This window comes from Watersipora subatra, chromosome 1, assembly GCF_963576615.1.
Source record: "Watersipora subatra chromosome 1, tzWatSuba1.1, whole genome shotgun sequence".
Classification (NCBI taxonomy): domain Eukaryota; kingdom Metazoa; phylum Bryozoa; class Gymnolaemata; order Cheilostomatida; family Watersiporidae; genus Watersipora; species Watersipora subatra.
Window position 1 is genome coordinate 75,960,185 of NC_088708.1, and position 13,410 is coordinate 75,973,594.

The window sequence follows — 13,410 nt, forward strand, 5'->3', positions numbered from 1 at the left end:
CGTTATAAGTGAAATTATACGTTACAATGTTTGCAAACAAGATGAGCTCCTTGAGGTGTGTAAAAAGTCAGATGGGCAATTGTGTTTAGCAAGTGAGACAGACAGAGCAAACAGGAGGCCCGTGTCACGGTGAGCCCAATAATTGCCCGTATCGCCTCTACACAAAGCCTTTGAGCACCTTCCCTATCAACAAATGTCCTTTGCGGAGTTTCCACTTTAGCCCAATAACAGATATAAGCGGTTTTTGCGTACGCACTTGAGTTTATGGCATTGCATAGTTCTACCACACATTGTCCGAGCCTGAGTAAATCAGTAATTACTGTCGTATCATCGCTGCAATCATCCTGTGAATTGCTTAAGTCAAGGATTATAAACAATGATGGTGCCTCATTGCACTCACTACCTTCTGCATAATAGATAAGGTGAGAAAACCAACAAAAATGAGTAGTCGGGTTTAAATAAATTGAATTAAATTCATAATAGATGTTATTGTTTCATGAGAAAGAGCAAAGTGGTGTGAACTGATTTAGACAGAATGAGGAACGAGAGGAACATGGGAAAGATGTGCACTGTTTGGAGCCTGTTGAGACAGGGAGGAAGGATTAAAAGGAAATGTATTGTTTTCATAGATTTCGAGTGCCTAAGTATCTAAATCGAGTGAATCATTTGAGACTGAACATGGATACAGATAATGAATGAATGAACAAGTATATACATACATATAAATATCTATTATAATAGAGCATCATTAGCAGTCCATCAAGTTGACAATGATCGCTCCACTGGTTACACATGCATATAAATAATTAGATACATGTATTTGAACAGCTAGAAAAAGTGTGTATATAAATTGCACACAGACCCCATGATTAATTACCATTTACAATGATAAACTAACAGCTTCTCACTAAACTTTAAAAACCAAATAAAAATTGTTTATAACATTTGTAAGCTCATATTCTGAGGTTTTTTCAAATAAACCAATCCGGAAATAACTAATAAATGATAATAAAAATGAAGGTGAACAACAATTAAATATAGAGATGGTTCATGCTGGACCGTAAAGCAGATCAAACACAATGTGCTGACATCAGGAAAAACCTCACCCCAAAACAATCTATTGTATTGATAAAATTAAAATGTTGACTTTTCACCTTCCACGTCGACCTCTTCCACCTCGCCGACCCCGGCCACGGCCTCTTCCTGCAGACTGAGATTTTACTCTCATTTGAGCATGGTGTAGGGCCACATATTGCCTGAGCACCTCATCACAAAACAAACACGCTGTGTATTCGAGCAGACCATCTGGCATCGGAGTCTTGTCCTGGAAGGAATGAAATTGGGTTGCACAGTGTTTGTGGTGTCTATGATTAAGGGCAGCTATCAAATCTATAAAACATGTCTTGAGCTCACCGAGGGCCCAGGTTATAGTCCTACTGTGTGCCCCGAGAATGCGAAACACGCGAACACAAACTGCATAAATTATTAATGAGGAACCATTAGCAGATTGGTAAGATGCCAGCAGACTTCACAGTCACAAAGGTAGAATATTTAAGTGAGTAGTGAGGGAGGCCACTGAGTAGTTGGTAGACATACAAAGGGAGTAAATCTTATTACTTTTAGGGTTAAAAACACATTAAGGGAATCGTTTAAAATTTGATATTTGCATAATTGACTTTGTTAATAAATACTACATTTAGATGTGTAAGAAAAAAGGTCAACGATCTTTTTAGCTTCATTCCAAAGCTTTCTTTTCCGAACTGCCTAATAATCGAGTGATGATATTGAACTAAGCAGCTTCGACTGGAACATTAAATAATGGAATTTAGTCTAGTGAGAAAAATTTTTACTTGGAAAAGTTGCGTGAGATGAGAGCGAGATAATGAGCTGTATTATGCGCTATTATGCTAAAGAAAGCAGTGTTTTGTTGAAGACACTTTGATGTTCACCTACAGATAAAAGGGCATCTTCGCAGAGCTTCCCCGCATCTGCAGTATTGAGAGACCATTGACTTTCACATGCCCTGTAAGAGCATTTTATGTCTCAGATCTTTAATAAAAACTTTGCAGTCGAATAAATAATGTTGTAATGAAAGATAGCGTTGCCACGACTACGATACTCAGAACACACGGGTAAAGCGCGATCCTTAAGATGATTATAGCATATATGAATAAGTACTGGGGCTGTCACAGCCAAACATACATAATGTATTTACATGCTATGAGAGGTAGCATCAAATAAATTGAGTCACTAAGATCGGCTGGTAATACAGGAAGCACCATAACACACTAACCTAAATGCTATGCTAGTGTGTATATGTCTCAGCTGTAAACATTGACAGACTAACGATACTCGAAGAATAAATTTTATCATCAATTCTTTGATAGCGGATGAATCAAATCCTTTACACAGGCTTTAATTGTCACATACGAAAAAATTGCTTACTCTTGTGGCAGCTCTAGAGAGGTTTCAGTGAACTGGAACATATAATTTAGTTACTGAAGAAATCCTTGGGTCAGCGCATACGTACTGTCAGCGCATACGTACTGTCAGCGCATACGTACTGTCAGCGCATACGTACTGTCAGCGCATACGTACGTAAACAAACTGTCATTTATAGAGACGACAAGACACAAGACATCTACAAGACACATCAGTCCTACAGTGTTAATAATGTCCCTATTAATTGTGTTATTGTATTTGTATTATTACTAACTCTCCCAGCTCATCAATTGTGTGATACAAGAAGCACCAGCTATTACAGTTCTACTGGCCATTATGTGTGTATGAGATTCACAGGTTTTGCAAAAGACAAAACTATCCAATAAAAACAAGAAAGGAGCTTACCATCTGTTAGGAAAATTGTTAAATTTTTTAGCTCTTAAGCTTGCTAAACCAGCTCCGAGCAGTGTAAACTTATGTTTTTCATTTTTTAAATAAAGTTTGCCTTCCTTGGTCTGGTTTTCGCACAGCAGCACGCTCAGATATTTTCAACTAGCATTATTCCAGCAGTTCATGCGAACCTCTATGGCGAAAAACATAAACATACACGGTTTTTATTTATTCAGATCAGCCAAAGAATTGGAAATTTAGTGTTTTTGGTTGCATTATATTTAAACAAATACCAATAAAATATTGACTAGTTTTAATTTTTGTTGACTATCAAAAACTTTAAAAACACAGCTGCAAGTTATAGCTATCGTCAGAGAGTACAACTATAATTGTTGCAGGAGAGCACAACTATAATTGTTGCAGGAGAGCACAACTATACCTATCACAAGAACGCATAACTATACCTATTGCAAAAGAGCCCAATAAACACAAACATTCAGCTTAATGAAATGGCAATTATTAGCAAAGCTTCATGAAAGCCTCAGATACATAGTAATATCATGACTGTTAGTGTAAACATATCTTCTATAAAGTTATTTCATAAGACACAATTCTAGGTTAAAACAAAGCTTTCTGTCTTGTAATTGTTTTTCTGATAATAAAAAACCTATTAAAATTATCTTCTGGAGTTATGCTGTCAACCAGATAATGATTTTCGACTAATAACAAGATATAATCTGCAACTAGTTCAAAATGTACCAACAGTCTTTCACCAAACAGGTAATCCGACGTTCTGTCATGTCTCATGCTGCTAACAGAGCATTGAGAATTTCCAAAGTAACCTGACCCTAGCTGTCAGTAAGGAAACTCACTGAAAGGTTTCTAAATGTATCACGATGAGTAAGTTGGCAGAAATTGAGGGAGGCTAGCAAAGCCAAAAGTACAAACCTTGTGAAATGTAACACGCAAATGAGTGGCTTGACAGAGGTCACATTTTTCTCCAGAGAGCTCCAGTCGGTGAATGTGGGCCTCATCTTTAAAGTTAACGACTACATTACACCTATAAAGTAAACGATCAGCGAAATAAAGACGACTGTTGCTATTTTTAAAGCAAATTTTTTTGCATTCTGAATTATACTATGGCATAAATTTATATTAGCCTAGCTCTACATGCCTTAGGGTGCAACGATACCTTCAACCAACAGTACAATTTGCGGTTGCCTACACAATAAATCGTAACACATCATGTAGCGATGTACCGCTAAAGTACATACAAAACTGTTTCTGTAATTCTAGGTAGGCTAAACATGGTAAATATTGCTTCTTGTAAGCATGCATCATTGAGTAGGAATAAAATACCAGCTATACAAATACCACTGACTATACAAATACCACTGACTATACAAATACCACTGACTATACAAATACCACTGACCATACAAATACCACTGACTATACAAATACCACTGACTATACAAATACCACTGACTATACAACTACCACTGACTATACAACTACCACTGACTATACAACTACCACTGACTATACAACTACCACTGACTATACAAACCAGTATGAAGTATTTCATGAGTACATTGTACCAAATTAACAGAAATGATTTTTGTCTCACCATTTTGTCAACTTGGTTGCTGTCCCATGCTCTTTGAGAAGCTCAAAACAGTTCAAGGCAGCAACTGTAAACTAGTTGATTACTTGACTTCTAGCAACATCGCCACAGTTAGCCTATCAAAATAGTCTGTTACTATAACTCACTTGTTGCATACGAGTTTCCACCTGGGTGCTGATGTTCTGTCTATCATCAACAGTCCATTTTCACACTCCACACAGCATGATACAGCATTCTTAACTAGAGAGTGCTTGCACGTTGGGTGGGTACACTCCAGGCAGCCAAAACCAGGCCTCATATCAGGAAAAGGAGGATTTGTGTAGCAGTATGGACAGAGAGGATAACTCTAAAACATTCCATTTCATAGCAGTAAGGATATACAAGTAACACAAAAACTGTTATTTGGAAACATATCGTAAAATTCTTTAAGTAGTTTTTCAAGCAGACACATACCATCCTTATTGTTTGATTAGGCCCGTCAACTACTGTACTGAAGGACTGTCAGCTACGGTACTGAAGGACCGTCAACTACTGTGCTGAAGGACCGTCAACTACTGTACTGAAGGACTGTCAACTACTGTACTGAAGGACCTTCAATTACTGTACTGAAGGACTGTCAACTACTGTACTGAAGGACCTTAAAGTACTGTACTGAAGGACTGTCAACTACTGTACTGAAGGACCTTCAACTACTGTGCTGAAGGACCGTCAACTACTGTACTGAAAATCCGTCAACTACTGTACTGAAGGGCCATCAACTACTGTACTGAAGGACCGTCAACTACTGTACTGAAGGACTGTCAACTACTGTACTGAAGGACTGTCAACTACTGTACTGAAGGACTGTCAACTACTGTGCTGAAGAGCTGTTAAGTACTGTACTGAAAATCCGTCAACTACTGTACTGAAGGGCCATCAACTACTGTACTGAAGGACCGTCAACTACTGTACTGAAGGACTGTCAACTACTGTACTGAAGGACTGTCAACTACTGTACTGAAGGACTGTCAACTACTGTGCTGAAGAGCTGTTAAGTACTGTACTGAAAATCCGTCAACTACTGTACTGAAGGGCCGTCAACTACTGTACTGAAGGGCCGTCAACTACTGTACTGAAGGACCGTCAACTACTGTACTGAAGGACTATCAACTACTGTACTGAAGGACTGTCAACTACTGTACTGAAGGACTGTCAACTACTGTACTGAAGGACTGTCAACTACTGTGCTGAAGAGCTGTTAAGTACTGTACTGAAAATCCGTCAACTACTGTACTGAAGGGCCATCAACTACTGTACTGAAGGACTGTCAGCTACGGTACTGAAGGACCGTCAACTACTGTGCTGAAGGACCGTCAACTACTGTACTGAAGGACTGTCAACTACTGTACTGAAGGACCTTCAAGTACTGTACTGAAGGACTGTCAACTACTGTACTGAAGGACCTTCAACTACTGTGCTGAAGGACCGTCAACTACTGTACTGAAAATCCGTCAACTACTGTACTGAAGGGCCATCAACTACTGTACTGAAGGACCGTCAACTACTGTACTGAAGGACTGTCAACTACTGTACTGAAGGACTGTCAACTACTGTACTGAAGGACTGTCAACTACTGTACTGAAGGACCTTCAAGTACTGTACTGAAGGACTGTCAACTACTGTACTGAAGGACTGTCAACTACTGTACTGAAGGACCTTCAACTACTGTGCTAAAGAGCTGTTAAGTACTGTACTGAAAATCCGTCAACTACTGTACTGAAGGGCCGTCAACTACTGTACTGAAGGACTGTCAACTACTGTACTGAAGGACTGTCAACTACTGTACTGAAGGACTGTCAACTACTGTACTGAAGGGCTGTTAACTACTGTACTGAAGGACTGTCAACTACTGTACTGAAGGACCTTCAAGTACTGTACTGAAGGACTGTCAACTACTGTACTGAAGGACTGTCAACTACTGTACTGAAGGACTGTTAACTACTGTACTGAAGGACTGTCAACTACGGTACTGAAGGACCGTCAACTACTGTGCTGAAGGACCGTCAACTACTGTACTGAAGGACTGTCAACTACTGTACTGAAGGACCTTCAAGTACTGTACTGAAGGACTGTCAACTACTGTACTGAAGGACTGTCAACTACTGTGCTGAAGAGCTGTTAAGTACTGTACTGAAAATCCGTCAACTACTGTACTGAAGGGCCGTCAACTACTGTACTGAAGGACCGTCAACTACTGTACTGAAGGACTGTCAACTACGGTACTGAAGGACCGTCAACTACTGTACTGAAGGGCTCCCGGCAATAGAGATTTTTTTATACCTTTCTATACAATTAAAATGGTTTAACAGTTCTCAAAGCGCGCAAAGCAATAAAACCACACCTTTCCCTTAAGACCGGTCGTCCACATGACCAGCTCAAAGTTGTCCAGAGGGCACTTGAGTTCCTGGTATAGCTTAATGTGACCGTTTTGTGGGAGCTTGTAGGTAACATTGCATTCAACACAATGTAGTCTCATAGGTTTAACATCGACAAACTTCATGTAACGATTGCACTGGCCGCAACTGCAAAATAGTATTACAGCTGACATGATTGGGAATTAGATATATGCGACTTCTATTTTCTGAAAAACATAGTTGTGCAGATATTTTGACTGTCACTTTGTCAAGTTCAGAAAAATGGGCATAACTTGAATTTAATCGTTTTCCTATTTTTTGTTTGCATCACTTAAAGGTGAACTTAGACCATTGAAATCATGCAAATAATATTAATACAAAGTTAATACATCGAGATTCAATTTGGTGAAATGTTTGTCTTTGTAGAACTACCGAGTACAAAGATATAATAGTTTGAATCCTTCCTTGCAATGCTCAAATTCAGTTGAAACTGCGATTATGGCGTCTATAGTGTACCCTCAGAATACGATTATCCTGATATACGATTTTTGCACCTTACGAAGTGGAACATGATAATTTTTTCACCTCACCATTCGAATCTTATTTCACCATATGAATTCAACAAAGTTTTTGCCGGAGTTCAAATTTGGCAGTCGGTGTGCTTATTACGTACGTCAAAATAATAAAGACACCGAAAATATTTTCACCATGCCTGAAAGAAACATGATGACCAACTTTTCTCAGTTCAGCAAATCTCGTGTGTAAAACAGTAATATTTTCCCTTTAAAGCCGGTAGCAAAATTGGAGCTGCAATTCCTTAAAAAAGGATTCAGTGGTAAGACAACTTCCATTAACCTGCAAACAAAAATCCATTTCATTACAAAAACAGCATCATTCAGGTTTTCTTGCCGAATTAGGTTGAAAAAAGTTTTAATGAGACCAGCTAAAATTATATTATAAACGAAGCCGGAAACTAATAGGTAATAAGTTTTAGTGGTAAAAAGTTGAAATCAGTAAAATAGATGAAAATACATACTAAAACTTAGCTTAAAGTTTGTGTTTAGTAAGCTAAATTTATTTAAAGAGAATTCAAAGTTTACGTTATGTGTATGTCTGTCTTGAGGGTAAGAACTTTCTACGGTATGCACTACACAGCACATTGCAACGTTACATTTAAATGCAGCTCATAACCAATAAAATCACTAAATACAATAAAGTTACTATAGGTAACTATAGTTATTTATGTTAACATACTATTTTGTTACTAATTTTTAATATGTACAGCCCTTATATAAAATTTTGACGACTTTTACCAGGGGATGTTTTTGCATTATATAATCATTATGGTTTCTATACCCCTACATACGATTGTCTTACCGTGTCAACCTTATAACGAATCACAATCGTATCCTGAGAGTACACTGTAGATGCACTTTGGTAAAGAGACTGAAGAATATATACTGACAGAATGAAGACATGTAATGCTGCACTTGAATGCAATAGCTAATATCAACAAAGGTAAAGACCGGCGGATGCGAAATTAAGGACGCAATTTCGGGACATATTTTTCTTCTGAGCGTTTTAATCGGGATAAAGATCACCTTAAATATCAACAACAATCATAAATGATAGAAAAGTACTATACAAAGTAATATATAAAGTAGATATAAAATCTACTCCAAGTCTGTGTAAGTTTATCATTAACCCCACAGGTGACAGCAAGTTTATCTACGACCATAAGAGCTCAACACACTGAAAGAATATAGAGCAAATTGGATGATTAATCCACAGGCATTGATTGATGCTACACTTAATTCTAGCTTTATTGTGATTGGCTAGCTCATTGTCCTGAGTATTCTGATTTTAAATAGAATCGAATTGAATGCACTCATAAAGAAGGTAATTATATTTATAATTAAACTAGATGAATGCCCGGCGTTGCCCGAGTAATTAAAAAAGTCTTTGCATAGAAAACTTATTTCTATTTAACATATAACAACATTTACCATTCTAACTTTCAAACTTCATATCATAAGCAAAGTGTCAATTGCGCGGTTCAAATAAATTAAAAGAAAAACTAAAACAACTGTAAATGTGTTCAAATGTGAAATAATTAGCAAGTAATGACTAGATAAAATGTTTTGCTACAAGGATTAGGATGACTAGGATGGGTTGTGGGCTTCTGGTCGCTAGGTTGGAGGTTCAAATCCTATTTATGGCCATATCTGATATAGAAGATTGGCACTTTGCATTTATATTTAGCCAGTTGACACTCTAAAGCCCGACCTGGGGTGACTGTGATTAACATGAAGAAGAATGATTACAATAACAATGAACTGAAAACAAACAAAATAAAACTCACGAATATGTGGAATTAATTAATAATAACAAAGTTTGTACAAAGGAAAATTTTGTAGTTTTACAATTTCTAGCAATTGCCCATTGCAATAATTGAAAATTGAAGATTGAAATTGTCCTATTACAGTAATGGAACATTTGAAATTGAAACGGTACAATTGAAAATTACAAATAAAGAAAAATGAATAATAGATTTTGAAATGGCTTTAACAAATTTCAAAAGAAGAACAAACGCAAAAGGCAATATTATTTCATAAATAAATATTTTTATTTTAGTTCAAAATAAAAATTGTATTGAAAATATAATTAAGAAAAATGAAAAAGAAAGAAAATAAATAATATATTACTAGTGTTGTAGTGGAAATGGGTTGGCATAAAAAGTTGAGTAAAAGTTTCAGTGTGACTTTTTTGTTTACTTGTGCTGCCTCAACTCGACAGCATGAATAAAAGCACTCAAATTAAGAGGCTTTAGTGAGCGATGACCTCTGTTACAAGAATACAGCACATTACAGGTCCTTTTTACAAAGACTACATTGACGAGGTGCCAGTTTTATCTTAAAATGTAAACATCATAAGAACACAAAATGCTGCAAGTCCATTTGACAAAACAGAGCAAAGATTAACTTGACTACACAACTTCACTTCTAGACCTGTTAGCATATAAAGAGACAAAATGGTTGGATTGTATGACACTAGCAAAGGTGTTTAACAGCCTCGCATACATCTACTTGGCAAATGTTGTGTAAAAGTGGAAACAGCAGGCTATGACAAGCAAGAGGATAAAAAGGCCGAACATAAGCGAGGGGTCAAAAGAGAGGGCTATGCTGACCGTGAAAGAGGCTTGCCGGTAGAAGCTAACGGTGAGAAGGACACTTCAAATAGTTCGTCCATCCCAGTGATGTTCTTTACAAAGTATCGGTACTTCAGTTCAAAAGAGCTCACCACATTCTCGAGTACTGCATTGAAGTCTTCCTTACCTAAGGCTATCAAGTTGAGCAACTTCTCTACAGCGGCTCTGATCGTAGGCAGCACAAGGTCAGCATCTATCTAGTCAAAACATTGTACCTACAGCATGGAACTATTCTATCTTCAAGAGCAAGCAACTCCTGGCAATACACTTTAACAGAAAAATACTAGCAGCTGCTAAAAATTTATATTCAGTTTACAAGGTAATTTGTAAAAATAGCGTCTATGGATCTTATGAGCATACATTGAACATCTGAGGGACAGGGGAAGATGACTCCAAGGATGCAGTAATAGTACAGAACCTGTAGAGATTTCTTTAAATGCGTTATTAAGAATACCCTACAGGATGAATTTATTCGCAGAGTTAAGTTTCGCGCAAAATGCCTTTTCATGCATATTCGCGGACTAATTTATTCGCGGATGAACACAATTACTCTCTATTAAAGGTTAACTCTATTGCGGCTAGCAATAGAGTTAACTTGTTGACGATGCTAACATTAATTCGATATTAACGAGTTAACATCGAATATTTCATCCTGTAGGGTAGGTTGACCAGTAGCAGAGCTTACGCTAGCACCATCAACGACCATCAATGACCAGTTGATGTGATATTTTCTCGAATAGTCTAAGAGTTTTGTTACATAAAATAAACTTTACAACCGCTCTCAAAAGGTAAATGTTTGTAAAGAAGGAGAGTGTTTTGAGCTAGAGAATAGATCGATTAGTCAAAACAGAGAGCTGGGAACAATTTAGTGACTTATCAACAACCTGGAAGCACAGTTCAATTGAATGAAGCCTTCTATTGCTTCAGGTAACAACTTTAGTTTAAAGTAGCTGCTGGCATGTGGGACACACCCAGGGACACGTTATGCACTCATATGATCAAGATTAAACAAGGACAAATTTGTACTGCCTAGTCTCACAACCTTTTATACAAGATGCCTGGTTTAAATTACGACGAATAGCTTAAATATTACTGCAAAAACAGCATACTTGATATTTTAAAGCGCAAGATATAGCAGAAATACATTTTACCATTACAAAAAACTGATGTAAATGTAGCATTGTACAGCCATGGTAAATATTGGAGTTATCTTCAATTGATGCCCTTACTTCATATAGAGGACAATTACAGATTTATGCAATGAAAAGAGGACATTTCTAAACTCCTAATAACCATATTCTAGTGAAATAGCAAGACTCACTTTTTGGTAGCCGTGAACAAGGACGATGCCAAGAGGAGTTGGCTGAAGTTTTCGACTGGAGCCAGTCACTTGCACATAGTTTCTTTCACAAATGTTGTTGATGTGCACAGGGATGGATGCATCCGTGCCAATGCTGTGTTTCTCCATTAGGCTAATAAGTTCGCTTTCAGTAAGATATTCAGGCGGAGACGTCTGCTTCTCGGCAAGCTTAGCCTATAACAAGAAGATTTACCGAAAGTTGTGTTTCCTCGTGTTGTAGACTGAGTGCCCCTTATGTGCAGTGAACGCATTGATACTTGGTAAGTAAATGAAAGCTTGAAGAGAAGATAACTACCCAGCAGCTTATAGCCTGTCCAAAATAAGTTTTTAAAATAATATGAGTCACTTTAAAAACATACAAGTTCAAGAATATGTTTGCATGTAATTACACACCAGGGAAGAATATGTTTGCATGTAATTACACACCAAGGAAGAATATGTTTGCATGTAATTACACACCAGGGAAGAATATGTTTGCATGTAATTACACACCAGGGAAGAATATGTTTGCATGTAATTACACACCAAGGAAGAATATGTTTGCATGTAATTACACACCAAGGAAGAATATGTTTGCATGTAATTACACACCAGGGAAGAATATGTTTGCGTGTAATTACACACCAAGGAAGAATATGTTTGCATGTAATTACACACCAAGGAAGAATATGTTTGCATGTACTTACACACCAGGGAAGAATATGTTTGCATGTAATTACACACCAAGGAAAAATATGTTTGCATGTAATTACACACCAGGGAAAAATATGTTTGCATGTAATTACACACCAGGGAAGAATATGTTTGCATGTAATTACACACCAGGGAAGAATATGTTTGCATGTAATTACACACCAGGGAAGAATATGTTTGCATGTAATTACACACCAGGGAAGAATATGTTTGCATGTAATTACACACCAGGGAAGAATATGTTTGCATGTAATTACACACCAGGGAAGAATATGTTTGCATGTAATTACACACCAAGGAAGAATATGTTTGCATATAATTACACACCAAGGAAGAATATGTTTGCATGTAATTACACACCAGGGAAGAACATGTTTGCGTGTAATTACACACCAAGGAAGAATATGTTTGCGTGTAATTACACACCAAGGAAGAATATGTTTGCATGTAATTACACACAAAGGAAGAATATGTTTGCATGTAATTACACACCAGGGAAGAATATGTTTGCATGTAATTACACACCAGGGAAAAATATGTTTGCATGTAATTACACACCAGGGAAGAATATGTTTGCATGTAATTACACACCAGGGAAGAATATGTTTGCATGTAATTACACACCAGGGAAGAATATGTTTGCATGTAATTACACACCAGGGAAGAATATGTTTGCATGTAATTACACACCAGGGAAGGATATGTTTGCATGTAATTACACACCAGGGAAGAATATGTTTGCATGTAATTACACACCAGGGAAGAATATGTTTGCATGTAATTACACACCAGGGAAGAATAATGAGAGCAGAAGAACTTCAACAATAATCCAAGGACCATAATAGAGTGATGTACTGTAGAATGTTATACCAGTGCTTTGCCTCACTAGTAGTGCAAGATGACTCAGGTTCAAGTCACGGGCCTGCTACCTTTTTTATTCAAAGGCAATGGACTACCACCCACCTCTCCTACTCTGAATAACTCTCCAGTCTTCACGTCAGGTAATTTTTCATCCGCAGGAAAAGCTTGCCAGGTGACAGCCTGGGTGAAACCAGCGCTTATCAGAGTTTTACCCGTGCAGGTAAACTTCTCCTTCTCTATTTCAAATGAAAGGGTTGTCTGAAGGTATTTGCAATCAGGGGATATCTGCAAACCAGGTAGAGAACGCGCTGTTCAGTTGTTCATAGAACATTTAGGAGATACAGCAAAGGTCAACTGCTGAAATTTTATTTGTGAAATATAACATCAATACTTTCCTTGCCTGCGGCAAAAGGCAAAACTAAATAAAATGTTGCTT

At 37.4% G+C, this 13,410-nt stretch overlaps 1 protein-coding gene across 1 annotated transcript in view; it reads right to left on the reverse strand.

Annotated features, from left to right (window-relative positions):
- Positions 1-712: 712 nt before the first annotated feature.
- LOC137410487 (DNA topoisomerase 3-beta-1-like) overlaps positions 713-13,410 on the reverse strand; it is a 28,674-nt gene continuing 15,976 nt past the window's right edge. The window contains exons 10-16 of the mRNA XM_068095910.1: positions 13,077-13,259; positions 11,382-11,594; positions 10,040-10,257; positions 6,840-7,020; positions 4,606-4,805; positions 3,781-3,892; positions 713-1,324 (exon numbers count right to left, since the gene is read on the reverse strand). Coding sequence (XP_067952011.1) covers positions 1,151-1,324; positions 3,781-3,892; positions 4,606-4,805; positions 6,840-7,020; positions 10,040-10,257; positions 11,382-11,594; positions 13,077-13,259 — 1,281 coding nt within the window. The 3' untranslated portion in view covers positions 713-1,150. The remainder of the gene's footprint in view (positions 1,325-3,780; positions 3,893-4,605; positions 4,806-6,839; positions 7,021-10,039; positions 10,258-11,381; positions 11,595-13,076; positions 13,260-13,410) is intronic.